This window comes from Leucopleurus acutus (assembly GCF_964270905.1).
Source record: "Leucopleurus acutus genome assembly, chromosome: 6".
NCBI lineage: Eukaryota > Metazoa > Chordata > Mammalia > Artiodactyla > Delphinidae > Leucopleurus > Leucopleurus acutus.
In genome coordinates, this window is record NC_139149.1 from 46,990,346 (window position 1) to 47,011,498 (window position 21,153).

Sequence of the window (21,153 nt, forward strand, 5' to 3'; positions counted from 1 at the left end):
AGTAATACATTCCCAGCCAAGAGCTGAGAAAGCATGATTCTTGGATATTATTATTTTTACCTAGTGATATGCAGTATCTTTCGAATTAAAAAAGCATGTCCATAATATGGAATAGAATGTAAAAGTGACATCTATACCTTAGGATGAAATGGAGGTTTGCAAGAAATCTTAGAAATTCATAGGACCTTTATTACTTAAAGACAAGCATCTACTCTCTCAATGGGATACTTTAAGGGAAACACGGAGTCTCTAAATTTAATGCATTTATTCACTAATTTATTTAGTGACTTCTACTGAATTGTATAGGACTAATACAAATCCTGTGGTTTTGGTATAAAATGACTCTCAAAGAACCAGAGCTTCTAGGATCCCCTCAACGATCAACTAATATTTAAAATGGCATATAAAGACAGTCACAATCTAGCCCCACACAAGTTCTGGTCTCCTATCTCATGATTCTCAGTGAATCTCCCAAACTCTAGGCACATTTTGTGATACAACTGTGTTGAGCAAACAGTATAACCAGTTTGAGGCACTGCTTGGATGATAATGATAATGATCATGAGGGGCGGAGGGGGGGGAGGGGGGAGGGGGAGGAGAGGGGGGAGGGGGGGAAGAAGAGGAGGAGAAGCAGCAAAGCCAAGAGAGGTATATGCACAAGGTTAAAATTGACTAACCCCCTCTTTGCACCTTCCTCCCAAGACCCCAGAGGTCCTGTTTAGTTGCAACATTGTATTTATGTACCTGTCATCCCCTCTGACTGGAATGCATAGCCCTTCCTACTTCACACAGAAATAAAGCCTGTGTTTTAATTTTTCCCACAGCTAGTTCAGGAGTTTTAATATTTCCCTTTTTTGAGCTTCCACATAACTTATTACAGCATTTATTGCACTGAGTGACAATTATTTGTTTAAAGTTGATCTCTCGCACTGTAGTGTGAACTTCTAGAGATCAGAGGAACCAACTTCTGCACCTCTTTGTGGACCTATTCAATTCCCAGCAGTATAATTTGCCAGAAACCCTCAGGAGAGTTTTTAATATTATCTTTGTCTCTGACAGCTCAAGCCTGTATCCGTGCAATTTTCCTCTCGCACTGGTCTAAATATTGTTCTTATTTCCAACTATAATAGTTATCATATGTCTCTAATGGACATATACAGTGTGCATTAGCATATAAAAATTATTTAAGCATTGATTAATTTGCTGAATGATTAAATCTACAAATGCCACATTGTTTAAATTTCAGGGCAATAACTTACAGTGTCTACAAATGACTACGAAATATAGCTCTTAACTGTATTTTAGATTGACTATAAACAATTAGAAGCAAATTAGAATGCTTCCTTCCAATTTTTGGGGGCCTTTATTCCCAACTTTCCCCGTCCTTACGCAGTTTTCTAGATGTAAAAATTTATGAAATAAATGTAGATTCTTGGTATATATGTCATTTACAATAAAATATCTTTTTATCATCTTAATTATAGTAATGAAATTTTCTGTATCAAAATATTACTAATATCCTAATTAAGAAGTTATTTAAATTTCATTCAAAGTTGCAACACTTTTCAATAGCAAAAGTGTTAAATTTAGATTACACTAAATAGCCTAAGATACATAGGGTGAAAATTTTAAATGCATAAAAGGATTATTGTAGGGACTCTAAATGCATAACTGAAAGTATTTCTAGAACTCTATAGCAAAATAACAAAGGTATGAAATGAATTTATTCTATTTTAGAATCATAGAAATTTAAAAACTAAGCAATGAGTGTGGTAGGAGGATCTGTTATTATAAAGTTTTACAACTTATCAAATTGCCAAACAGGCCATTTTTAAGAGGCCATGTTGCAAAGATGTCTATGTTTCCTGTATTTTATGATTCTACTGGGTCTCTTAGGTGTTTGCTCTGGGCATAATTAGGAGATTACATTTCTATTCACAGCAACTGTACTTAAATTTCAAAGACATAAATATTCTTTAAGAGACACAGATTTACCTCAGGGTGCAAGAAGAATAAAGTGTAAATAAGATTAATAACATAAGCCATTTATAGAAGACAGATATAAAGAATAAAAGTGATACTATTTTACATCACATATTGAACGTGAGTAGAAAAATCAGGGTAATTTTTTTAAAGGGCCTATTTTTACATTTAAAATGTAATAATAAATTAAGTTTAAACAAATGAAAAAATTATGAATCCATGATAAAAGAAATCCTTATATTTAAAATTTTTAATAAAATGATATATTATTTATATTATATTTTATTGTATTTTACAGGTATCAATATAAAATAATATTTAAAAAGAGTAAAAATTTCCAGTTATCACATTTTCATAAAATCCACCAAAGTATTACACAAAAGTCTGTACTTACTTTAGATTAACTATCACCAAATATTCTCAGAGTAGCTACTACTATACAAATGTCTCCTAAATTAAAATCAAAATTGTTAATTCTTGAGTCAGATAAGTAGAGATTTTAATACATCTAAATTACATTGATAATAATTCGTTCCAAAATTGTGCATGTATCTTTTAAATGTGTATGACATTTAACATTTTACTGAATAGTTAATATAAAATCATTTTACATGGTTGTTTTTTTTTTTTTTTTTTTTTTTTTTTTTGCGGTACGCGGGCCTCTCACTGCTGTGGCCTGTCCCGTTGCGGAGCACAGGCTCCGAACGCACAGGCTCAGCGGCCATGGCTCACGGGTCCAGCCGCTCCGGGGCATGTGGGATCTTCCCGGACCGGGGCACGAACCCGTGTCCCCTGCATCGGCAGGCGGACTCTCAACCACTGCGCCACCAGGGAAGCCCTTACATGTTTTTAAAGACAATTTAATTTTAAAATTGAAATTAAGTACATTATATAAAGTACAATACACAAGTATGTCATAAAAGTACATTTATTATATCTTCAACTGAAAAATGGGTTTGTTTAAACAAACTGTCTACATGAGCAATTCTTTTTATTTTTCACTAAGTAATGATTAGTATAAATATAGGATTATAAAATATTCTCATGACTTGAATCATTGAATGGGTTATACATTTTTTATGCTTGCAAATTATTAGATGATTTCTGAAACCTGAACTACTCTCTTCTATTTTATGGTTTTGTCTCCTAAAGTGCTGACATAGTCATTCTGTAATAGACGCATGTTTAACAACCTTTTGTTGTTTATTGATCCTTGGGGAGACACATATACAAAAGACTCTGTTACGGTACGACGGTTGATTATTCAGATAATATGAGTAAAGTGTTTATAAATTTGTGACTGACATAGTTTGAAGTTTTTATAAATGAAACAGGAGATTTTGAGCTACTTTGTCACACTGCTTAAACCAACCTAAGTTTCCAGTGATTAGTAATAATAAGAGCACAAATATATTGTAAGACTTGAATTATACTAGGACATAAGCCTTTTTTATTCATGAGGCTAAAGATTATCCTTTCTTACATTATATAGTAAAAATACTTATGAACTATGATGATACACTAAAATTAATATAATAATAAGTAAGGTAATTTATATGTCTGAATATTCTTATTAATTATAGATTTATATAAAGGAAAAACTATAGAAATTAGATTCCTAAGTTAGGGAACCAATATAAATTTGGGATTTTTTAGTGAAAAATAAGTTAACACTAAATTTTATTTCACTAAAAAATTTATTTTTAGTGAAAAATAAGTTAACACTAAATCAAAAAAATGGTGTTTGTGTTACCTTTTTGATGATTATGGGAGTTTCTTGGAATAAATTCAGATGTTATAAGAGATTTTTAATTAACAAGGTGAAAGCAATTAATTTTTTAACCTCATAATTCTATAAACATTACCCATAATATCAGCATTTTTGTTTATCTTATTTTTTTCTTCACAACTTAATAATTAAATGTCTAAAGGTATTAAAGTTTAGAATCAAGGGTTACACATAGGCTATTTTAGAATTTTGAGTTGGCCCTGCCTAAGTATCATATGGCTTTAACTTTACAATAAAGTTTGTTCTTTTAACAGTTAACAACAGAAAAAACTGCAGTTGAGCTATTAGGAGGTAATAAGAGGCAGAATATGAAGCCAAGATGTGCCCATTACTGGCATTACTCTAGTTACATCTCATGCACATTAATAATGAAGAAATGAACAAATAGACATAGGAAGGGTTTGTTAATATTCACGGAGGTGTAAGTTTATGTAAAAGATATGGTGAAAGTTTGGATTATCAGTAAAAATATATGCCTAGTCACTGCTTAACTGTTTATACTGTAAAGATTTCTCTCTCTGATATGATAAAAAGCGTCTTTAATTTTTTTGCTTTTCCTGCAGCATCTAATTTAATGCTGTGTACACAACAGTCTTTTAAGAAATGTAAAAACATACTCAGTTGATTACTAAGATCTATAGGTATCATTCAACAGAGGAACACAATTTAAGATCTGAATAACTGGGGACTTTCCTGGTGGTCCAGTGGTTAAGAAGACTACACGGCTCCCAATGCAGGGGTCGCGGTTTGAACCCTGGTCGGAGGGAACTAGGATCCTGCATACCGCACGGTGTGGCCAAAAAAAAAAAAAATCTGAATAACTGGTAAAATTCTCTAGTCCTGTTCACAGGTCTATAGTTATCAGAGGATAAAAACATTTTGAGAATTCAGCTTTACCTATGGGATTCTCTCAAACATCCTGATAAAGGATTATTTGTAACATATGTTATTGTATTGTTATTTTAAATAATAGTTCCTAAGTGTTTAAAAAAAGAAAACCACCTAGAATAAAGTAAAACGACTTTATTATTATTATATAAAGAAAATTATATAGACAGAAAACATATAATGTACTCTGTTCTGGGAAGGCCTCTTTGATAAGTTAATATTTGACCTATGACTGAACAATAGACAAGAACCACTTGAATATTCAGTGGAAGAACAGCAACAGTAAAGACCCTTTGTTTAGAAATAATAAAAAGACAAAAATGACTGGAACATAGTACATAAGGTACAAATTGTATGAGGTAAAGTTGGAGAGGTTGGCAGAGGTCAGAGCATGTGGGTCTGATATGTCACTGGTGAGGAATTTGGACTTTATTACTATTGTAATGAGAAGCCACTGGATAGTGTTTATCCAGATATAATCTGGTTTCTTTTTTGAATAGATCACTCCGGCTACTCTGTGGAGAATGCATAGGGAGTGTGCTGAGGAAAGCAAGAATGAAAGCAGGGAAAACAGGTTCTTTAAGTTATTATGCTTTAAGCTGTTACTTTATGTATACATGCATGCACACATGCGTACACACATATATTTTTGGTTTGATATTTTGGCATAGTTTTCTTGCATTTCTTTTCTAATTACTCATGCTTGATACGGGCAGCCCTATCATGAACTTGCATTGCTCCAATGTAGGTGGGTTAATTTTCCTTTAGTTTCTTCTCACTTTATCTGATAATTGTTTTTATATTTCAAAGTACTTCAAATTGAAGAGTATTTTGTATGCTATTCATGTTCCTTTTTTTCTGAGGATGAAGGTAGCTAGAAGAGGGAGAGCTGTACCCGGTTTCTCATATCCCTTTCCAAGTTTCATTGGAAGCAGTGTACCTGATTTCACTCTATCTAGCCAAGGGTATATCCTTTTCCCATGAAAGATGCTCTTGGGTCTTGAGAGATTCTTAGAAGATTTCATTTGAATTATCTTCATTTATCCCATGGTTGCTACCTTCCACTCAATGCAGATCTTACTCACCTCTCTTCAGCAGCTTTTCTTACTCTCCTCCCAGGCCACAGAGCAAATATAAAAAAACCAGTGAGAGAGGTCATGACTTTTGGGCCTTTTGGGTACCTCTTAACCTGAGCATTCACTCCCTCGGATGATCTTATCCTTACTATTCTCTTGGGTGTCCCCTTCTACCAAATCCTAGTACGTCTGGAGATAATGCTCTTGGTTATTTTCATTATTCTGCCTTTCTTTAGCTTTCCTCTCCAAGAGGAAAAATCAGAATAACAAGCCCTGGTTCTTCTTGGTCCTTCTGGTAAGAGGAATATCTGGCAGGGAAGAACTTGACTCTTGAGGGATATTCCAGGTCTTTTCCCTGAGTTATTCCCTCAGTTCCCATCTCTCCAGATAGGAGAAAATTAGGTCGGGCTTTTAGAATTTTAATTAATCCCCTTCCCTACTCTTCCCGCCACTGCATTCAGAAGGGAACAGAGTTCGCAGCCATGCCCAATCCTGGAATCTGTCACCTCTCTCTCTTTCCCTGCCTGTCATTTTTCAGAGATTGTGGTTATAAATCCATGTGTAGATTCCCTTGTTGTGTTAGGTGTAGAGGGTGTCAGTGGCCCTGGATAATTAACAAGTAAGGAAAAAAACACTTACATAGTAATAAATAACTTATTGTGATAAGTAAGTAGGCATTATGTGGTGCCAGGCACTGTTCCAAGAACTTTACACATACGCTCATATAGACACACACCCATTTAATCATAACTACAAACCCTATGAAATAGGAATTAGTATCATCTCCATTTTACAGATGAAAAACCTGAATCGCAGAGAGGTTAAATAACTTGCCCAAGGTCATATAGCTGGAATGTAAGAAATTAGAATTCAAATCCTGATCATTTGGTTACAACGTCCAGGTTCCTAAACAATACACATACTGTGCCTTCATATCAGAAATCTGTAATGAGAGTTTAAGCCACAGCTGAGGCTAAAAAGCTGAAATATAGGGCACTCAACTTCTAGACCAAATAGTCTCATTTTCATTAATTATTATTTATTAAATGCTTATCCCACTTGATAATCTTATAATCCTACCAGAATCATTTTCTCAATTTTAAAGAAGAAATAACCTGACGAGCTTAAAGCAAGTTGGTTTAGAGCCAGCATAGGTATCTGAGTCTCTGAAACTCCAAAGCCCTGGTTATAATGGCCATACCTCTATTCAACTGTTTTAATTCAGAATGCATTCCTTTGTAACATTTTTAAACCTTTAAGTGATTTCTATTAACATCCATATAAGTTCATTTTGACTTATTGCAATAATTTTCTTATTCTGAAGTATATGGTAAAAGTCTATTTCAAAGATAGTACTTAGGCCTAATTTTACACATAGAATGCTAAAGAGTAATTCTGAGGGCAGAAGTCCACGGCTGAACTGACTGATGTTTGAATTAGGACACATAGGACTTGTCTAGGCATGCCTGTAATTTTGTGAAACTCTGGTCACAGTAAGAAGAATTCATTTTATCCAAATGAATGCCATTCACTATATTTTAAAAAGGTAATTAAAATCTCAGCCAAGAAAATTAACTCATACATTGGAATCCATCCTATGGATTCTTTTATGTTCTAACACTTGGTTACTATCTCTAACCTTTGGTTTGCTTATGTATGAGAGTCGGTAAATCATGACAATCCCTACTCCAAAAAATCTATACTTAGAAGAGCCAATGTTTTAAGAAACAATATTAATTTATGACAAGATAATATTTTTCCAGAAACATACACTTACTTCTGCTTTTTTACGCGCCTCCATAGCTTTCATAAGCATCATATGTTGTCTCCTTCTCTCTCGTTCCTATTAGGCCAGATAAAATTAGGAATATAACTCAACCATAGTTAATAGTTTGATTTTCAAATGGAAAAACAAAACAAAACAGAACAAAAAAACTCGGTATAGCATGTTTAGCATTTATAGACAAGTCACAGTAAATACTAAATATAAGACAAGAATGGCCAGTCTGTGCATGTTTTAGTTCAGGTTTAGAAAGCAAATACAAGAACAATCAAAAGCAAAAAGGTAAAGCAATGAACATGGAGACAGTGTAAACAGAAGCATACAAGGTTTACTTATGGTCAGTTGTGATGCTCCTTCAAAAGCTGGCAGAACAAAAAGCATAATGGTTGGCTGGAACAGGTCAGTTACCTTACATCTGCTATTAGAAAAACCACAAATATGTACTACAGCCAATTAAACCAAAGGTTGTGCTGTTCTTAAATTTTTAGATCAGGTAGAAATTGATTTATATTCACTTTCACTTCATGGTTTTAGAATTAGTTATTTTTATTTCAAGTACACTATCATTTTGTAAATCCAATAAGCCACCGACAAATTAGAAAGTTTTTTTCAAGCTGTTATAGGCATGATTCATATAACAACATCAATGAAATGGGATATTCCTGTTTACTGATGTCTGCCACTTGATGCACTATTTAAAGCCACAAAAGCTGCACCATGGGCTCGTAGGTGGAATCTAAAAGGCACAGTATGAAAATAAGGTAAGCATTAGCTTACTTCGATAGTCTCATTTTACTTTAAAATAAAAAAGTCACATAGCTATAGTACTGAATCATTCTTTTTGATTAAATATACGTGGTTCCCCCAAAGGGATATTTCTAAAGATTTCTAAAATTTGTCCATAAAACCAGAATATATTTCATATTCTCTCATCAACCTAACTCAAAATTCCCATTGTATTCAATGGCAGTTTTGCATCTAGAATGATGGGAGAATATGGGTCATAGTCGTATCTAATTGGATAGTGATCCAACTTTCACTGTGACATCAGTAACGTAAACTTTTAGACAGCAGCCTTATATAAGGCCTGCCCAATTCAATTGAAAATCTTGGAAATGTACCATATTTCTTTATAGACAGACAAGCAGATGTATGCAATGCACTGTGCTGTAAAGCCATGCAGCAGTATGTAATATGACAGCAGCCAGTGCTACACTTTATGCATTGCTATGACAACCATATCACAACCAAATCACAATGCGGTGTTAGATGTACAGAAATAAACATACCCATACCATATCTAGTCTATGCCTCTCCAACTCCTGGTAGAAAGAGTTGGCACAACATTATGAAACAGAAATCACAGAGTCATGAAACCAATTTTTAACCCCCCGAAAGACACCAATCCCAAAACCAGGAATTTAAGCAGGAATTATACTGGAACTTTTAAAGAAAATATCTTGAAGATTTTTCCAAAAATAGATTTAAGAAAAATTATAAAATGTACATTTCGACAACTGTATAACTATGTGTCTACAGACCTGATGCTTTAGAAGAACAGCTTGTTGTCTTCTCATTTCTTTTTCCTTAAAAATAAGAAACTTTTAAGATGGATTTTTAGGGAAAATTTAGAACATGCAACAAGTATTAAAAGTTCCTTTTCTGAGGTTCTATAGTCTTCCATTAGGTTGAACCATATGAAACTGCAAACATCCAATAATTTTTTACTTATATAGGGGCAACTTCATATGGTTCTACCTAATATATAAAAACTGTAGGACAGGAGCAAGGATCCTTATTCAGTAGACATTTAGAGTTAAAATTCAGTGACCTAATAGTAAACACACTTCAATGACCCATTCACTGAACTGACTAGCTAGATAGACAGAGCATATCAGATACAACTGGCACTAAAAAAAAAAAAAAAAAAGAAAACATAATGAAGCAACCGTCAAATCTAGCTAATTAAAACTCTCTCCACTCTGAATATAAATCCCTAAATACACTCTGGGATTAACAGCATCTATATCATTTCCATCACTGTGTAGGAATGAAAGTGACAAGAGAAAAGGAATCAGCTGGAGATTTTTATGCCCACCTATGATTGAGGGCACCATCCCAAAGTGGTAGGGCTTAATCCAAACAGTTCTGGGAATGTCACCAATTTGAATCTTTTTATAAAGATAAAATACGGATTAATTAATATTAAGGGCAGCCATTTTGAAAAGGAGTAGAAATTTAAAGAACAAAGTAAGAGAGTCTATGTAGAAAAAGGTAACAGTTCCCTGGTTTTATAAGATATAGCTGTAGTGGCTGTTTCTTGAACCGGTAGGACCACATGGCTGCCCAATTTCAGTAAATAACTATCAGAAAAAATGGAAGGTAGGGGTGTAATGTGTGTCGGGGTGGAGGCTGGTGGGGGAGTGAGGGTCCAACTCTCTTATGTTTCACGCCAGAAAATCAAAACCAAAACATCCCCAAACAACACATCAAGTTACAATATGTAACAATGGCTACTTTTATTATTGGTAAATTATAGCTGATAAAGTTAGGTTTTTGTTTCTGTAGGCTTTTCACTTTTTAATAGTTAAAACAGTTATTAGACATTAACAAAGAGAACGTTATAATCTAAGGAGAGAATCCGATTTGGAACACAATTTGAAACTTAAATGATACAAAATAGCTCTAGGGAGATCTTATCCATCAAAACTGTATACAGGTATTATGCAATAGTTTGCATTTCTGATTTGGTCTGCTATTTAAAGAGCTCAAAGTATCACATATAACCTGTATAACGAAATATAAAAATATACATACAATATACATACAATAAAAACACACACTATACACATGTTTTATCTGTGCTAAACATTTTTTTAGATAGTCATTTTGAGGAGGGCTTTTTTTTAATACAATTGATACTGGTATAATATCATACAGCTTTTATTTTTGAAAAATGAAAACTGATTCTCATCTAAACTAACCTTTATTCGTTTCTCGGCCTCCAATAATTTGGCATTTGCTGCTTCTTCCTTCTTTTTCTTTTTTGCCTGTGCATGCAAAACAGGTCTCAAAGTCATGCAACAGCACCACTGCAACTTGAAAGTAATCTATGACTTGAAAATGGAGCTACATGCCTCACAGGTACAAAACAACATGGAACATATATGTAAACAATTACAGATTTTCCCACAGTTAATATTGTACTTAACATACTAATTTCATTTCTAATGTATAGATTAGCATTAAGATATAAAAAATTCTTAAATTCATAAGAGTATGTCAGCTTTTCTTGACTTCTTCAAACTCTATTAAAAGTCTGAAATAATTGAGTGTTTATTATTTTACATTAAAACTTAATCACAGAAAAAATTTTATGTAATTTTTCCTTTTTTTTCTGATTTTTAAAAGTAAAAAATGATCATAAAAAATTTAGAAGATGGGATAGATTTTAACTGATAATAAAAGTTACTTAAATAATAAATCAGTAACACATTTAAAAATGAACATGTCTATTTGGATTTTTTTAATACTTGAAATTTGAGATAAAGTAATCCATTACTCAGCTGATATAAATGAAACACATTAAATCTGATTTTCTCTAGCTGTATATTGTGATTAAAGGTTTTTTAAAAAGATAGAATGGAAACTTATAATCTTTCATGAAGTACATTTTGAATATCAAGGTCATGATACCAAATCTGAGCGTCATAATGTTAAAGTCATTAATTATCTAGTAGTTTGATAACTATCCAGTAGCTATTGTTGATTTACTTGAAGGTAGGAATACTTTTGATTTGGATTTTTAAAATTAATTTGAAATGGATAAGGAAACATGTGTATATTTCTAGAAGGAATAATCATGTAACATAGAACACTTCAGCTATTTGACACCCTCAGGGAATAAATCATTTATACCAAGAGTTTCCTGAATAGCTGGGAGGTTATAGCAATTCTGAACATTAAAAGTTTATTTTCACTATTTTGGATGGAAATAATTTTGAGATATATACTGCTTAGACACACTACGCTAAATATAATTTGGCTTTTTCTTGATGACTTGGGGCAATTATTCTGAACATCAGTTATTATACTGTACAGTTCCACAGAGTAATGCCTTTCAGCTGCTAAGGTGTCGAAAATTGCTTGCTATTCAACTAAAAGATTACAGACTCTTGGTAGGCTTTTGAATTCCTATACATGCTGGTTGGAGTTTTTCTGTATTTTCCCTTGCTATCTTGTGGCTATTATTTTACTGATTCCAATATATGTCCTCTAGTCCTATTCCATCAACTTGTGGGGAAGCAGGGTATATTAGAAGCCAGAAAAACAAGCTGATTAAACTGTTTCTACGTTTAAAATTTACTTTCACTCTTGTAATGTTTTATTTCTAAATTAAAAGTAAATATCTGACTATAAGTCCTAATGAGTTTTCTAAAAGTAAAGAACACGAGTTTCAGCACATGAACCTTATGACACCTATACTGGCTGTTCAGAGGTTTCCATGTTTTCTTCGTCTCTTTTGTCTTATTTCCTGGGTTGTTAGGATTAGATGAGTCTGCTAAATAAGGATCAGATAAGGTCTTACTCTATGCATTATGTTTAAAGAGAGTTTCTGATGGACATATTAATTTGTATAAGTGGCAGAATATGTAGGTAAGATTTTTATTTTTGGAGACTTTAAAATATATGACTATATTACTTTAATCATATCACATTTAAGAATTCTACCTCTAGAATTTGCTGGGCTCGAAGCTCTTTTTCCATTCTGATTTGTTGTATTCTCTTAATTTTTTCCTGTAGAAAAAATTATAATAATTTAAGATAATAAAATAAACTAAATATCTAGGTGAAAAGTATTTAAGTCAAATCAAATAAGTTAAGATATAAATACAGAGTTACCAAAGGTTGCCCATGGTGGATGTAAAACTTGTTTAGTTTAACATCATATATAAGTTCATGTCAAATTAATATGACTTTATAAAATTTCTCAAAACAATTTGTAAAATACAAATGCTAAATATGTATACAGAAACTACATAAACTAAACTCATTTAACCTGTGAATTTTTATAAGTATCTGCAGTTACAATTATACTTAGTTTTAAATAAAAACAGGACAGAAAAGTAGAAAAATAGTGTATCAGGAGTGAGAAAACCTAAGACTAGTCCTGAGTTACTGTCATTCATACGACGATCTTGAGCAAAGAATAACTACTCTTGTATAAAATAGGGAGAGGTGTTTGCCCTCTCTCACTATGTCATGAATAAATTAAAAATGCTTAAAAAAGTGTGTGGCAGGGGCTTCCCTGGTGGCACAGTGGTTAAGAATCCGCCTGCCAATGCAGGGGACCTGGGTTCGAGCCCTGGTCTGGGAAGACCCCCCACATGCCACAGAGCAGCTAAGCCCGTGTGCCAAACTACTGAGCCTGCGCTCAAGAGTCCGCGAGCCACGACTACTGAGGCCCGCGTGCCTAGAGCCTGTGCTCCGCAATGAGAGAAGCCACTGCAATGAGAAGCCCGCGCACTGCAACGGAAAGTAGCCCCCGCTCACCGCAACTAGAGAAAGCCCGCGGGCAGCAACGAAGACCCACCGCAGCCAAAATAAATAAATAAATTTATAATAAAAAAAAGTGTGTGGTGCCACACAACTGTAATCGATTATCATTAACAATTTCCATACTATAATTTCTTACTTCACATGATAATATTACATTGCTTTTTTTTTCTTTCTTTTTTTGCGGTACGCGGGCCTCTCACCGTTGTGGCCTCTCCCATTGCGGAGCACAGGCTCCGGACGCGCAGGCTCAGCGGCCATGGCTCACGGGCCCAGCCGCTCCGCGGCATGTGGGATCTTCCCGGACCGGGGCACGAACCCGTGTCCCTTGCATCGGCAGGCAGACTCTCAACCACTGTGCCACCAGGGAAGCCCTACATTGCTTTTAACTACTACAATAAGCCAAATTCAGAAATAATCTGTAATATTATTTTAAAAAGGCTTAATTACAATTGAACATTCTAGAGAATGATTCCAATGGCATAATTGGTGTTCACATTGTCTAAATTTAATGTACTAGTTATTGTTTTAGAATTCAGTGATTAAAATTTGATAAAACTTTACATTTTGATTTAAATACATTATCTCATATGCTATCAGCACAATGTTAACAATTTCATGTTCAGAAACCCCTTTGAAAGTCCCAAACTGGTACTCAATAACAATACATCGTTTGCCCCCAAACACCCCAATTTTCCTACTAGCAAATTGCATTTGTCGTAGGATTTCCAGAGCGAACACATTTTATACTGCTTGTTACAATACCTGTTCCAATTTCCAGATGCTAGCTGTACCTTTGCAAGCTATACTTTAACGTTTTTAAACATTTCTTTTTATGTACACTGATGTTATTGATCTCAATATATACATACGTAGACATACATAGACATATATATACACACACACATATATATGGTAGTGGTGTCATTAGCATTAGTAGAGATAAACATTATTTATAAGTTATTATAATACAGATTCACTTTATAATATTGGGTATCCAACCCCTCAACTGGGCACTCTACATAAAATATCTTATTGATCATGAAAAGAGTTGAAATTATCTTCTTTTTACCTAATAGAAAGCTAAAGTTCCTAGAGAGTAAATATTTTGCCTTAAATCAAATAGTAAATACAGAGCCTTGGTCACATTCCAATGCTTTTGTTCCTTCTGCTTCATAATAATGCTTCTGTAAGCTTCCAGAATATTGTCTTGAGGACTATCTGGTGATACTGGCCTACTAGGTGGAAAAAGTAATCCAGAAGCACATGCTACTATTTTATTCTAGATCTAAAGCTGACTTTAAAATAGGCATTATGTAACTGACTATGTGAGTAGACCTAAGCTATACTTTGATTCACTTTGTTGGCAATAAGGAATAAGTCAGATTGTATTCTGAAACTAGCCTCAGATAAATATCTTGACAAAACTCTATGATCAGCTCATTTGTATTAACGTTGCTGAAATGTTGGTACTCCAATGCTTTTTTATTTTTTAACATCTTTATTGGAGTATAATTGCTTTACAATGGTGTGCTAGTTTCTGCTTTATAACAAAGTGTATCAGCTATACAGATACATATATCCCCATATCTCCTCCCTCTTGCGTCTCCCTCCCACACTCCCTATCCCACCCCTCTAGGTGGTCACAAAGCACAGAGCTGATCTCCCTGTGCTATGCAGTTGATTTTTTGATGAGCAGCAAAAACCATGTATATTTAGGTTGTAGCCACTTCAAGACTTTAGGGTCACAGAGCTGAATTTAAAGTGCTGATAAGATTTGATGGATCTCTAGCCATTAGGAAATAGGATGAGCTATAAAAAGGTATAATATTTAGAAACAATAGTATTTCACTTTAAAATGAAACATAAACTTATTTTTATATATATGTGATATACAGTAAATATTTATATTTTAACAAAGGCATTCATTAGACTAGATATTTATAAGTCAATCTTACAGTGTCTTTAGCAGTGACAATTAACAAACTATTTGGAATTAACAAACTAAAGGAATTCAAGTTTACTGCTGACTACTTTAAATTACGGTAAAAGAGTTTAGTATGCAGTTTGGTGTTTTATATCATCTTTTAAAAAGTGAGCATTTGCTTTGTGCCAGGCACTGTTGCATGTACTTTACATTTATCACCTCATTTAATCTTCAGATAATGCAGTTATTTTCTTTCACAGTGGAGGAAACAGAGACTTAGAGGTTGAGAAATTCATCTAAGGTTACAAAATTCTTAAGTAGCAGAGCCCATATTCAACTCTTACAGTCTGCCTGACTGTAAACTAAATTCTGAATCCCAATTCCATATCAACTCTTTCTAATCATACTGCTTTAGCCAATACTGGAAAGAACCTTCGAGACAGCCACATCAAATCCAATCCAAGCCATTTATTTAGCAGCTATTTATATAATAACACAATTGGCTTCATTTCATACTCAGAAATAACTACTTGCCATTTAAAAATTTTTTAAAGAATATTAGTTATCCCCATTTCCTTTCTGCTTTAATGATTACAGTGAATATATGGAGATGGGAGAGTAGTGTACACATTCCCATCTTCAATAAAGTTGAATATCTTGTCATATAATACTTTACCTGTAAGAATTTTAAAATTACTTTATTTACCTATACTTAATTTTGAAAACTACACACAGGAGAGGTACTGTAGATATACAACAGAATGCTGCTGAAATGATGCTTTTTTCATTTTTTGCACTGTAGTTGGCTCTCCTTATCTGCAGGTTCTGTATCCATGGACTCTACCAACCATGGATCAAAGATAAATTAGAAAAAAAATTTTTCAGGAAGTTCCTAAAAGCAAAACTTGAATTTGCCCCATGCTGGCAACTATTTACATAGCCTTCACATTGTATTAGGTATTACAAATAATCAAGAGATGATTTAAAGTATACAGGAAGATGTGCATAGGTTATATGCAAATACTACACCATTTTACATAAGGGACTTGCATCTGTGGATTTTGGTATCCATGGGGGTCCTGGAACCGATCCCTTGTGGATACTGAGAGACGACTGCAGTAATTTTTTAGTAACTCTGAAAGCAATCACAAGCAATGGAGGCAAACCTTATTCTATATAACTTGAATTTAATTTTTTACTAGTATTTTACATGTTTTAGGACAACTTTTCTTATTAAAATTTGAATATTTAAGGAATATCCTTCATTTACTAATACATTAATTTAAAAAGTTTGAAAGTTATTCATGATGTCAACTTATATTCAAAGTCTATCAGGATATTAAAAGTACTTATACAATTTACTGTTTGGTAATCAATTTTTTTTTTTTTTTTTTGCAGTACGCGGGCCTCTCACTGTTGTGGCCTCTCCCGTTGCGGAGCACAGGCTCCGGTGGTAATCAATTCTTAGAAAAACTTGGAAGTAGAAGACTTCACTTTAAAATGAGGTGAATTTAGGGACTTGCCTGGTGGCCCAGTGGTTAAGAATCCACCTGCCAATGCAGGGGACACAGGTTCAAGCCCTGGTCCAGGAACTTCCCACATGCCATGGAACAACTAAGCCTGTGCACCACAACTACTGAGCCCGTGCTCTAGAGCCCACAGGCCACAACTACTGAGCCCACATGCCACAACTACTGGAGCCTGTGCTCTGCAACAAGAGAAGCCACCTCAGTGAGAAGCCCACGCACCGCAGTGAAGAACAGCCCCCGCTTGCCGCAGCTAGAGAAAGCCTGTGTGCAGCAAGGAAGATCCAATGCAGCCAAAAATAAATAAAAATAATAAAAATAAAATAAAATAAAATGAGGTGAATTTTAACTAATGGAAGAGGACAACTTTCTAAATAAGATACATAACATTAACGTGAAATACAGTTATTTCAGAAATCAAAATGAAAATAATGTACACAGAGAAAGATACAGATAGATCCCCAAAACAATGCCTGAGTTTTAAAAATCAGTTCCAATGAATAAACATACCTGTTGTTTCATAATCTTTATCTGTTCTTTTTGCTTTCGCTTCTCCTCAGCAGCCATTATTGCTATGATGAAAAATCAAGGCACAGATATCATCAGAAAAGGAACAAAGAAGAGATGCCTCTTATGAATTACCCAATACTCACTCTTCAAGTTTAGGCTACCACTTAAATCACCCACCTCGTTGTTTTTTAGCTTCTTTGGCAACCCGAGCCTGTTCCTGCTTTTGCAGTTTTCTCAAAAGTTTTATTTGTGCTGCTTGCCTGGCTATTTCTGAAAAATACAAAATTTCAAGGAATGTTATTAACAACTTTACATAACTGCTAACCTAAAAACAATACCTGTGAAACTGGTATCATCATGAAGGACATAATTTTTAAGAAAATTGCCAAACATTAGATACCAAGTAGGAGAACCTCAGAAAATGTCATGTTCATTTCCCCTAGAAATTGCCAAACTATTTCATCGAATATGATCCCATATACATAAGAAAAATGATGCCTCTCTTACTCCTCATCGCAAAGGCTAATATAAGTACATTTTTTTTCACATTTCATGTAATCCTCACTTAGTATGAAAGTACCTGCTAATATGTAAAAAAAAGTGATTCAGTTTCAGTCTTAAAAATAACAAAATACATAAAAAAAAGAAAGAGAACCCAAAATAGAACAAAGCCCCCAAACTTAGCATTTCAGTCCGCTATATAAATGGTAAAATTTTTGAATCCATTGATATTTTCATTTATGAAGGAAAGCGACTAAATCTCCTAAATAAAGAGTACAGAATGTCAATGAGTTTTAAGGACAACCTCGTTCTCATACTTTTTAAGGACAAATGTATGAAACTGGGATAGACTGACATAATTAATGGTCCCAAGTCTTCATTCCTTGACTATCCATGCCATTTGTAATGTGACTTTGCGGTCCTCTCTCATCAAGACATGCGTGGAATATATCTTCTTGTTCCTTGATTTTGAGTTCAGCCATGTGATCTTCTTTGGCCAATGGGATGTAAACAGTGTGATGCAAGTAGAAGTCTGAAAGTATACCTGTACTCTTTCTACTCTTTTTACTCTTGTGCCTTGCCCTTTACTATGAGGACAAGTTCGGGCTAGGCTGCCTGAGGTTGCGACACATGGAGGTAGCTGACTCCACTAATGAGAAAAAGCCCAGCCAAGATCAGCAGAGATGCCTAACTGCCTAACCTGCCACCAGCTCATTCCATCTGCACAAATAGGTAATGCTTAGAGTTGTACACCACTGAGGTTTTGTGGTTGGCCTTAATGTGGCAATAGGTAGCTGATACAGAAAAGCACGTAACGTTACACATTCTTCTGCTGGCAAACTTGATCAAAATACTGCTAACTATAAAAGTGGTGTATCATTCATAAAATCATTTTAGAAAATACCACTTTACATTAGACATTGTTTTCAACTTTGTAGCAGGTGAAGAATTTTAAGAAACTTATATTCACTAATAATGAATATGATTAGGTAATCACTTGAGCTCTACTCATAACCTCCACCATTTATTGAACTGTTGTATTAAATTTACATGATCTTGTTTAATTTTCATAACAACCTTATGAGATAGGCAACATTATGCCCAGCTTACAAATGAAATAAACTAAGGCTCCCAGAAGTTAAAGAGCAAAGCTAAGATACACACCCAGGACTTTCTGACTTCACAGTCTATATGTTACTACTTCTAAAACCCTTGGAGAAATTTAAATGCCTTGAGATTTTAGAAAGAAACTTAACCCTATGTCCTTGTAACAGCTGAGGTGCAGTTGGTTACTACGGTTGATTTCCTATCATGAAGACTTAAAAAAAGGGGAGGGGATTTAAGAAGGTTTGATTTTATCTAGGAAACTTGAAGTGTTAATAAAAGATGAAACAGAAGCTGATACTAAAGTATACCTCCAATCTTCCAATAATTTTCAGTATTAAGTTTTAAGCATCATCAAAAATTTCTGAGCCGCATAAAAAGGATTCTCCTGTTCACGAAATACTCTGGGAAATAAAAATGTATCAACTGGCCTGCAGAGTTAGCAAGCTCTGATAATAATACACCTGCAGGACACTGTTCTCATCTATGATAGATCCAGGTAAACATTATTTTTTAACATATAAGAATTGAAGGCTTTCACTGAACTCTGATATAAAGACCTAAATCTCCTTAAAATGTAAAGGGTTGCTAAGTGGTTAAAAAAAAAATTTCCTAGAAAAGGTGGCATAAGTATGATGCTTTGTTCCAAGCTAAACTGATGCTTTCTAATAGAAGTTTGGCTTATAATAAAGAAATTTTTATCACATATATTGACGTATTTTTTTGTATATGAATGTATCAGTCAATTTCAAACTCCACACAAGTTAACAGTAATTTTCATGTTTAAACTCCTGGAAAAGAAAAACATTAAAAAGCTCAACTCATATCTTTTCACTTTAGCAAGGAAGATACAATTTGGATTAATCACTTTAAATTTATATAGCTTAACTTTCACGTTACGAACAGCTGGAGAAAACATGAAAAAAAATGTTAAAAGAAATTAGAGACACTATGGAGGAAGGAGAATGAGCTAGAGACCAAGAAAATTCACTCAGGCTCTGAGGAATAAACTGCTCCCAATATCTTCCCATTTATTTGGTTTATGGTTGCTGAATATATTATTATTATTATTTAAGATGTTGGAGGTAGGAGTTTATTAATTAATTTATTTATTTTTGCTGTGTTGGGTCTTCGTTTCTGTGCGAGGGCTTTCTCTAGTCGTGGCAAGCAGGGGCCACTCTTCATCGCGGTGCGCGGGCCTCTCACTATCGCGGCCTCTCTTGTGGCGGAGCACAGGCTCCAGACGCGCAGGCTCAGTAGTTGTGGCTCACAGGCCCAGTTGCCCCGCGGCATGTGGGATCTTCCCAGGCCAGGGCTCGAACCCGTGTCCCCTGCATTAGCAGGCAGATTCTCAACCACTGCACCAGCAGGGAAGCCCTGAATATATTATTATTGTAATGAGCATTTGAAATATTAATTTGAAAACTATCTTTCATGGTTGAAGAATTTGTCTCTTTAAATTTCAAAGGTAAAAATTTATTTTGAAATAAAGTTTATTTTCACTTAGAATTAGGGATATTTTACATATACCACACTTCTTTGATTCTAAGATGCATTTTTACACATGTCTAAAATCAGAGTGTGTGTAGAAATTGGCAGCTCTTTTCTTCCTTAGTGGAACATCTTAAAATACTGGGGCATTGCACAGACTAGGGCATCTCAGATCCTACAATGTATGAAATGGACAAGTGTTACTCGGTATCTCAGAAAATCTGAGATATGAATGGTATTGGCCAATTAAGAAGCAGGTTTATTTAGATAGGTTAAAAGGTTTTTTCATATTCAAACTTTGTCAGATTCTTATTTGTATTCCCTGAGAAATTAGAGACCTCTCATTTCACAATGCTTGAAAGTACATTCAAAGTTTGCATTTATTTTACTGTTCTGAATCTTTCTTCAAATTAAGTCCAGTTGTTCAGCCTAGTTGAGTCCTTGTACGATGATAATATATAACAGAAACTTATAGAATCCCCTTGGATAACCCCCTCAAACTGTTAATGTAGAAACCTTTTAGAAATAAAAGGGGTGATAGTGATTCATTGCTATTTTCTTTTCTTCCCAAGAAAAAAAAAATACATATTATACCACAGTTGCTTGTACATATTAATAATTATTATTTATCTAATGTTAAATATTTAACATTTATATACATGCGAGAAAGAACATATATACACAGTAAGGTCAAATGTAAAATAATTTGCAAAATGCAACATAATACAACAAGGGAAAAGTATGTAATGGAATACAAACCAATTTGAAATCTAGAGGGAGAAAAAACCTTGAGTAAAAGTTGAATAATCAACTTCTATTTTGTAAAAATTTGGTTACTTTTGCAAATATAAAGTTGCCATTTTGGATACTAAGTATTAATGCTATTTGTATAAGATATGCAAAACATGCATGAAGAGCCCAGACTTTGGACATCAGTTAATTTCAAGCTTTCTTATTTTACGCAAACAATGCACATTCCCCACTATTATACATTCTTCAGAAGAGCCAGTGGTTTATTG

At 34.1% G+C, this 21,153-nt stretch overlaps 1 protein-coding gene across 10 annotated transcripts in view; it reads right to left on the reverse strand.

The window, feature by feature from the left end:
• The window catches only part of BAZ2B (bromodomain adjacent to zinc finger domain 2B), a 381,771-nt gene that overhangs the window by 58,861 nt on the left and 301,757 nt on the right, over positions 1 to 21,153 (reverse strand). For 7 of the 10 annotated variants that reach the window (XM_082841899.1, XM_082841898.1, XM_082841894.1 and 4 more), the window contains 7 exons: positions 17,216 to 17,308; positions 17,039 to 17,100; positions 12,251 to 12,316; positions 10,504 to 10,569; positions 9,061 to 9,105; positions 8,815 to 8,841; positions 7,514 to 7,579 (listed from right to left, as the gene is read on the reverse strand). In XM_082841899.1, coding sequence (XP_082698025.1) covers positions 7,514 to 7,579; positions 8,815 to 8,841; positions 9,061 to 9,105; positions 10,504 to 10,569; positions 12,251 to 12,316; positions 17,039 to 17,100; positions 17,216 to 17,308 — 425 coding nt within the window. The remainder of the gene's footprint in view (positions 1 to 7,513; positions 7,580 to 8,814; positions 8,842 to 9,060; positions 9,106 to 10,503; positions 10,570 to 12,250; positions 12,317 to 17,038; positions 17,101 to 17,215; positions 17,309 to 21,153) is intronic. The other 3 variants (XM_082841900.1, XM_082841897.1, XM_082841895.1) reach the window with 1 other exon arrangement.